Source organism: Rattus rattus, chromosome 1, assembly GCF_011064425.1.
Source record: "Rattus rattus isolate New Zealand chromosome 1, Rrattus_CSIRO_v1, whole genome shotgun sequence".
NCBI classification, from domain to species: domain Eukaryota; kingdom Metazoa; phylum Chordata; class Mammalia; order Rodentia; family Muridae; genus Rattus; species Rattus rattus.
The window spans coordinates 92113735-92121871 of NC_046154.1; the positions used below are offsets into that span (position 1 = coordinate 92113735).

Consider the following 8137-nt stretch of genomic DNA (forward strand, 5'->3'; position numbering starts at 1 on the left):
GGTGACCCTTAGGAGCTTAGAGATAAACCTTGCTGACAGACCATAAGGGAACGTGGACCATTGTTCTGTAACTTCAAGGGACTGAATTTACAGTGGGGACAAACTCCAGATGGGAGGTGAGCCATCCACACTCTGAGTCCAACCCTGTTGTGGTCCTGAGAAGAGAACCCATCACAATGCGCCTGAGCGAAGGGGTGGGCTTGTAGCTGGGCAGTATGTTAGGTGACAGGCAAATGAAGTCAGCAAGGCTGCTGCTTTTTCAAACATCCCCTCTGAATCTGTCTCCTGCTTTTCTCCCCTTCTCTGTGTCACCCATGGTGGAGGAGTCAGATAAGAAGGCCCTAGACTAACACAAGAAAAAAAGAGCACACTAAGTCCTCACTTAATCCTGCTGTGTTCACAGGAATGTACCACCTGCCCTCTGGATGTGTCCCGAGCCCGGCTGAGTCATGGCATTCATTTATGTCTACCATTTGGTGGCAACAGTTGCTTTTAGAAAATGACCATACCTGTGTACAGTTCTGAGAACAACATGTCCACACCCAGAGGAAGTCATCAAGGTTGTCACAGGGTCTAACTTCCTCTTCAGCACCTGTGGTCTGTCAGTAAAAGATTTACTCCCGGGCAGAGTCTCTGAAGAGAGGGGTTATAGTTCAAATGTATTTACTTTCTCTAAGAGTGACTAACAGCTCATGAGTGCTTCGACTGAGTATCTAAGAGAATATTCTGTGCATGATTCAGAAGGAAAATAAAAGGTCCCACAGCATCAGACTGCAAGGGAGCCAGAGGATGACAAGACCATAAAAAAACCTATCATTCAGATTGGCCACTCCTAAATTTTATTAGGCGTTCTCAGAGGAAAAAACTGTCCAGCCACACCCATGAGTGCTGCTGTAGACTTTGAGTTTGTGTGAGAGAACCAAACCAGAAGATCTGAACCCAAGGACAGGAAATCATGCCGGGAGCCAACATCCAAGTATACTATGCAAAATAAAGGGCACTTTCTTAGGTCTTTTATGTGCCTGTCTCCCTGTGAGTGTATGACACAGGAGAGCAGTGTCCTCAGAGGCCAGAAGGGAGTGTCAGATCCCCTGGAGCTGGAGTTACAGGAGGTCGTGAGCTGCCGGTTAACAGGGGTGCAGGGAACTGAATTCCACTTGTCCAGAAGAGCAGCCAGTGCTCTTAACCTCTGAGTCACCCATCTCACCAACCCCAAAAGTCACTTTTTAACATCAACTTTTGATAGCAATTTCTACCACAAGGACTAGCATGGCTCAGTGCTGAGGCGGATGCTGATGGTGGATGGTCTGGAGAAAGTTGATTTCTTCTGCTCCTACTCGCTCCTGTCCTGTTGGATTGTGAGGGGTGTCGGTATCTTTCCACCTGTATAAAGCACACCAGAGCAGAGTCCCACAATTTTTGTCCTTTGAGACCTGGAGGAGAAGGCTAGGGCTGAGCAGTAGACAAGGACTTTGCACGAAGAAGGCGCTACCAAAAGTATTCAAGAAAGTGCCTTCAAGAAGGTAGCTTGAAGTCAGGGCTAGCCCAGGTGATGGCTTGGCTCTCACCCATAGCAATAGTGACAGTGAGGATGACTCTGATGAGTCAGCATGGAGCACGAGATGTCTTGGGTGTCTCCCCTTTCCTCCTCACGCAGACTCAGCGTTGGCTAAGGAAGAAGGGCAGAAAGCAGTGCGTTTCGACTTCTGCTGAGAGTTAACAATACCCCTGTGGACAGAGTGGGTGATCTGAGGGCTGTAGATAGGTGTAGAAATGGGCTAGATAGTGCAAGACTGACGTCAGCTAGCTAATGAGTAACTCCTGATGAATGATTAGCCAATCCAAGAATCACGTGGCATGGACTCCAGTCCCTGGGCCTTCATTCATCAAAGATTAAAGTGTGGAGGAAGTATGTGGGGAAAATACTGATAACAAAAACTGAGAGGGAGGAGAAGGGTTAGTTGCATGAAGTACTCAGAGCATAAAAGTACCAGAATCTCTTTAACCCCGCATCTCCAATGCAGTATTCCCTCCTTGTCTCTGTGATCTCTGTGTTCTCTCTCTCTCTCTCTCTCTCTCTCTCTCTCTCTCTCTCTCTCTCTCTCTCTCCTTCTCCCCTGGTTGTCCTGGAACTTGCTCTGTAGAGCAGACTAGCCTTGAACTCAGTGATCCTCATACCTCTGCCTCCCGAGTATTGGGGACATTTTTCTCTTAAAAACCCAAAGCAGTTCGAGCGGGAAGCCTGACAGTGGCAGGCGGCATGTCGGTGGCGGGGTTGAAGAAGCAGTTCTACAAGGCGAGCCAGCTGGTCAGCGAGAAAGTTGGTGGGGCCGAAGGGACCAACCTGGATGATGACTTCAAAGAGATGGAAAAGAAAGTGGATATCACCAGTAAGGCCGTGGCAGAGGTACTGGTCAGAACCATAGAATATCTGCAACCTAACCCAGCCTCGAGGGCCAAGCTGACTATGCTGAATACTGTATCCAAGATCCGGGGCCAAGTGAAGAATCCTGGCTACCCACAGTCAGAGGGTCTGCTGGGAGAGTGCATGGTCCGCCATGGCAAGGAACTAGGCGGAGAGTCCAACTTTGGCGATGCTCTGCTAGATGCAGGTGAGTCTATGAAGCGCCTGGCTGAGGTGAAGGACTCACTGGACATCGAGGTCAAGCAGAACTTCATCGACCCACTGCAGAACCTGTGTGACAAGAATCTGAAGGAGATCCAGCACCACCTGAAGAAGTTGGAGGGCCGCCGCCTTGACTTTGACTACAAGAAGAAGCGCCAGGGCAAGATCCCTGATGAGGAGCTGCGTCAGGCCCTAGAGAAGTTTGAGGAGTCCAAGGAGGTGGCCGAGACCAGTATGCACAACCTCCTGGAGACTGATATTGAGCAGGTGAGCCAGCTCTCGGCCCTAGTGGATGCCCAGCTGGACTACCACCGGCAGGCAGTGCAGATCCTGGAGGAGCTGGCTGATAAGCTGAAGTGCAGGGTGAGAGAAGCCTCCTCACGCCCCAGGAGGGAGTTCAAGCCCAGGCCCCAGGAGCCCTTTGAGCTTGGAGAGCTGGAGCAGCCCAATGGGGGATTCCCCTGTGCCTCAGCACCCAAGATCACAGCTTTGTCATCATTTAGATCAGGGGACAAGCCCACCAGGACGCCCAGCAAGAGTATGCCACCCCTGGACCAGCCAAGCTGCAAGGCGCTGTATGACTTTGAACCAGAGAATGATGGCGAGCTGGGCTTCCGAGAGGGTGACCTCATCACGCTTATCAACCAGATCGATGAGAACTGGTATGAGGGGATGCTGCATGGCCAGTCAGGCTTCTTCCCACTTAGCTATGTGCAGGTGCTGGTGCCTCTGCCTCAGTGACTGCGCTTGCACACTGACTAGCGCCTGCACATGCTGCCAGTCACAGTGTGGCAGTAGTCTAATGCCAAGGTGCTCTATAAACACTAATGTTCCTCCAGGGGAGATCTCTTCCCTCCTCCCTCAGCCCTGGGGCCCCCCATCCTAAGAGTCAGAAAGGCCCACCCTGAGGTTCTATTACCTTTCTGGTGGTGGCAGCTCCCACCTATTTCAACCCTTCCCAGCCCGTTGCTGGCGATGGGCCCACGCCCCTCTCCAGGCTCCCTAGGGGAGGCAGGTCCTTGGGATCCCCAGCCTGCAAGCACAGCCAGCTCAGCACATGGAGACACCTGGCACCTGCTGCTCATGCAGAAGCGCACAAGGCATGAATGTGTACACTTCCCATGGGACCACAGACCCAGCTCAGCCCTGTAGAAGACCAAGCACAAAGGCCCTAAAGAGTGGACATTCCCAGGTCCCTGGCACCTTCCCCTGAGCCAGCTCCACTGCTAGCTGCTCATGTGACTCTACAGCTGACCACAGGCAGTTGGCAGGTCCCTTTTCAACCAGCATGCGAGGCTGGCCATAGCCCCAGCTCTGCATCATAAGGGAGGCTTCGGCCTGGACTCAGTTACACTCTTCTCTACAGCTGCCCCACAACCCGTGGCTTGTCCCTGGTACGTGGGGCCACACCCATGCCCCCTAGATGGGCAACACTGTCCTCCAGCCTGTGAAGTGGACTTTACTCCTAATTTTTTTTTAAAAAAGTATTAAATATCTCTTTCTAAAAAAAATCAAAAAACCCAAAGCCTCACTAATTGTGCCAATGGTGTTTTTAACTTTGCTCCTGGTAGTTCTGTGTATGTAAAATACTTGCTCTCGAATGCAGTTGCCTATAAGGCTCCCACCTTAATAAATATAATGAGAAAATTCTCACCCACTTAAAGATTACATAAATATTTAACAACATTTTCCAGTTCTTCCATATTTGAATTTATGTCTTTAATCTACCTGCATTTTATTTTGATGTATGGAATAAGCTGAGGTGATCAGAATCTTTATTCTAATTAGCTGGGTTTTTTTTCCTCCCTACCAGATACAGGTAATTAATCATTTCACTCAATTGTTTGAAACAGTTACAAAGCAGCGACAACAACAGTTTCCAGTAGCTGACATTTGCCATCGCTTGGTGCTATGAGGCAAATGGTTATTTCTCACAGTAACCCTGGAAAGTGGGTGCCGTTGTTAGGATGTCCAAGTGCTTAAAGCATCCCTCAGTGTGGAAACTGGAGCAGGCAATGGCTGGTGAACTGGTTTGAAGTCCCACGGTAGAGAGGGATGGTGTGGAGATAGGATGTGAACACCCTCATTCCAGTTCTCGAGCTGTGAAGTGGTTCGATGGGATTGGCTTTGTTCCTGTGCACTGTGTTTTGTTCTAGCATATTCTTTCCCATGTTAATATTCCATTGTCTTAATGTCTTATCTTCGAGTCTTTTCATATATAATATAGCAGTAAATTCCGATGCCTTCACTCGCCTCTTTTCATTTTATAATTTAGCATCTTAAAATGTCGAGTCCCATTTCTTCTGAATACGAAAAGTATAATTTTTTTTTTGTTTATTGTAATTTTGAGATAGGGTCTTACCGTGCAACCCAGGTTGGCCTCATAGTACTCTTGTCTCGACATTTTGAGTGTTGGGATTATAGGTGTATACACCCCCTCCTGGCTGATCCATGTTTTTCTAGAAAGTCTTATTATAACACTTTGAGAGTGAATTTTCCTTGACTATTAAAAGTGATGTGTTTGATGACAGATGCCCAAGACACCACAGGGTTTCCACTGGACCTAAATTGCTCTTAAACTGGTTGTAGATATCTGAGCTGTGCTTAGTTAATTACTCTGTGCCTCTCCTCTGTATAAAGGGAATATAAACACTCGTTAGGAGATGTGTGAGTTAATTTTTCATCACGGTAACACAGGAAATGAACAAACAGCTTAGGTGAGTGAGAGATGTGACCGGGCTCATGGTTCCAGGGGTGTCTGTCTAGAGTCAGCCAGGTCCATTGCTCTGGCTTGAATGAGGTAGCTCACCATTGCTGGGGCAGGCTGCTCACCTCATGGTAGCCAGGAAGCGGAGAGAAGGAACGCAAGCCAGAACCAGCCAGCTTCTTCCTTCTGCTTCTGTTCACCCAAGCTACCAGGCTTACCGAATGGTGATGACCATATTCAGGGCGGGGCTTCTCTCTCTCACAGACATACCCTGGGGTCTACTTCCTAATCTCCCAGGTCCCTCTCAACCCAATCGAATTGACATCGAGTTTAACTACCACAGGAGCCTGAGTCAACATGTGTGAGATGCTTACAACAGTGCGTGACACACAGAGAGTGTTAAATACGTGTTTTCCAATAAAAATCACAGCTTTTGGCGGAGTCATGAAACTCTGAATAAGTCTCTTGGACCAAATGTGCAGCACAGATGTGGCTGTGTTTCAATTTGTACTCGGGGATCGCCCTGAAATTGTCGTGTGACGTTTCCTAAATCGAACGCACGTTCTAAGGACTTTTACGTGGACTCTGAGAGCCTGTGGGGCAGAGGAGAGTGGTGCTATCCGGCTGATAGCGCTGGGAAACAGAGGTCCCTCTGCCCACTAATTTATATGTGTCCACCGGAACTGGCTAACATTTTTGAAACCTGAGTTCAAATGGTATCAGGATGACTCCTTCCACGTGGAAGGAAATGATGCATAAAAATCTGTCAGAGTGTGGACGACCTGAGTGAGGATCTATCTACACACAGCGTGCTTCACGTGGCTTCGGTGTGTCCACAAGTGTGGTTTACTTTAATGTGATCTGGTCCTATGCTTCCTTGCTAGAAATACTTTGAAACCGTGGTTTACTGAGGCCTGAAATCTCCAGGAGCTGTTGGGGACTCAGGCACTGGAGAGGAGGCATTCTTGGGATTCTTTGTTAACTGAAGCCCAGCTTTGGGTTAAAACAGAATGTGCACGGTTGGAAGTGGCTCTCCCGGGGGTGACGGGACTTGCTGTGGGCTCATCATATGGTTTCTTCCCACAGACGCATCACTCACAGTCCAGCAGATGGTGGGTGTTGGACTGGGCTCCGTGGCTTTTGTGACCATCCTTGCGTTCCTCTCCTTCTCAGCAGTGTGGTATGTGGGACTGTCACCTTTGAAGAATGAGTGGAATTGGGGGGAAGCAGGGGTGGGAGTCGAGCAGAGCAGCTGGGTGTGAGGGAGGGTCAGGGCGCAGGCAGCAGGGAGGCAGTGTGACTGACCCTGCAGCTGGGAGGAAGAAAAGCAGGGAGAGTGACCACCCCATCAGTCCACCAGGAAGGCTGGTCTCCTGTGCTGCTTCCCTGCCCGGGCCCTACGGACACGTGTATGAGCTGCACAGGGGCACGAAGTGAGGAAACAGCAGGGCGTGCAGTGTTTGTGACTTCTCTCCCCCGTCTCTGTCTAGATGGCTGGTGGACTCAGCATGGGAAGACCGAGTTGACGATGCACAGATGTTCTGCCGGCTTCTCAGGCCTGTCCGCCACGTGGCTCCCACCCTAAGCCCTTGTGTGGGGTCGAAACTTTCTCCATCAGCATGACCCCATCCCTGAGTTCAAGATGGCCATCTCTGTGGAATCTTAAAACTTGAGAGCTGTTTATGTGTTTCTTGCTTTCTGGGTCAGTTGTGTATCCATGAACTTGAGACTCATGTCCAGTGTAATACCACAGGCCACAGACGCCATGAGTCAGCTCCCGGGGTCGTTGGACGTGGAGCCTCTGTATCTTCCTGTAATTAGTTCTTCTGCTCTTAGTTCAGGATCTGTTCTTCTCAGTGGGTAATGAGTGGGCGTAAGTCTGGGCAGGGATTTGGGAAGGAGGTCACTGGATAAGGAACACTGATATGAATAAATGTTTTGGGCGTTTTAGGATTAGCCTATACCAGAAAGTACAATAACCTGGCCACGCCCTCAGGTTCCCTCCCTAGCTCTGATATAATTCCAGTTGTTCGTGTGACACCAGAAGTGACGTCCCAGAAGAACCCACTCTGTGATCTCCACAATTCTTCCTCTTTGTCCCCCTTTTCTTACTCCTTATCTATAAAATTGTTCTCTGCCTCCCTTGAGATTTGGTGGGGTTGGCTGAATCAGCAAGGAACAATGGTGATTAACACCTTCCGTACACCCCAGTAACTATGACTGAGACCGTGTCATGGCCCACGAAACATCAGCTACAGGTAGGGCTAGCCTACCGTCCATGTGGATATACAGGCAGGGTGTATTAAGTTTGACTTTTAGAACCCTTGGGTGTTCTTCAGCCTTTTGTCTGAACACAGCTCAACTCCAAGGCTGGACTTCTCTCTTCTCCCTCCCTCCCTTGCTAGGCACACACAGAACACAGGTGTGGCTGTAAATACTTAAGAATATTTTAGCACCTTTTATATCCCATGCTAATACGGGCACATGTAGGGCCACATGGCACCGTGAGGTACTTTTATCTCAGTGGCTCCATGCTGTCCCCAAGTACTCTCAGACTCAGGTGGTCCACAAGCTCTTCCATCGTGGCACTGTGCCATGCCGGTCCCTAGAGTCAGTTCCAGCACTGGAGGACCATATGGAACTAACCATAATTTATCTTGATTAGTATTTCTCCCAGCGGCTCTCTGCTAACTGTGAACTCTCTGGTTCCAGCTTCCCAGTAAAATCAGGGCTCTAGAAGTCCAGCATGGGCTGGCCTATCACGGCTCCCTACCACGGACTCTGCTCACACTCCCAACACCACC

General features: G+C 49.5%; 2 protein-coding genes across 2 annotated transcripts in view; both read left to right on the forward strand.

The window, feature by feature from the left end:
- The window catches only part of Susd1 (sushi domain containing 1), a 114348-nt gene extending 107065 nt beyond the window's left edge, over positions 1-7283 (forward strand). The window contains exons 14-15 of the mRNA XM_032903523.1: positions 6420-6513; positions 6824-7283. Of these exons, the coding sequence (XP_032759414.1) occupies positions 6420-6513; position 6824 (95 nt within the window). The 3' untranslated portion in view covers positions 6825-7283. The remainder of the gene's footprint in view (positions 1-6419; positions 6514-6823) is intronic.
- On the forward strand, positions 2233-4098 carry LOC116901528 (endophilin-A2-like). Its single transcript, XM_032903511.1, has one exon. The coding sequence runs from the start codon at positions 2261-2263 to the stop codon at positions 3365-3367; it is 1107 nt and encodes a 368-aa protein (XP_032759402.1). The 5' UTR covers positions 2233-2260; the 3' UTR covers positions 3368-4098.
- Positions 7284-8137: the final 854 nt, after the last annotated feature.

Coding starts and splice junctions, on each gene's coding strand:
- LOC116901528 (XM_032903511.1), top strand. CDS start 2,261: ATGTCGGTGGCGGGGTTGAAGAAGCAGTTCTACAAGGCGAGCCAGCTG.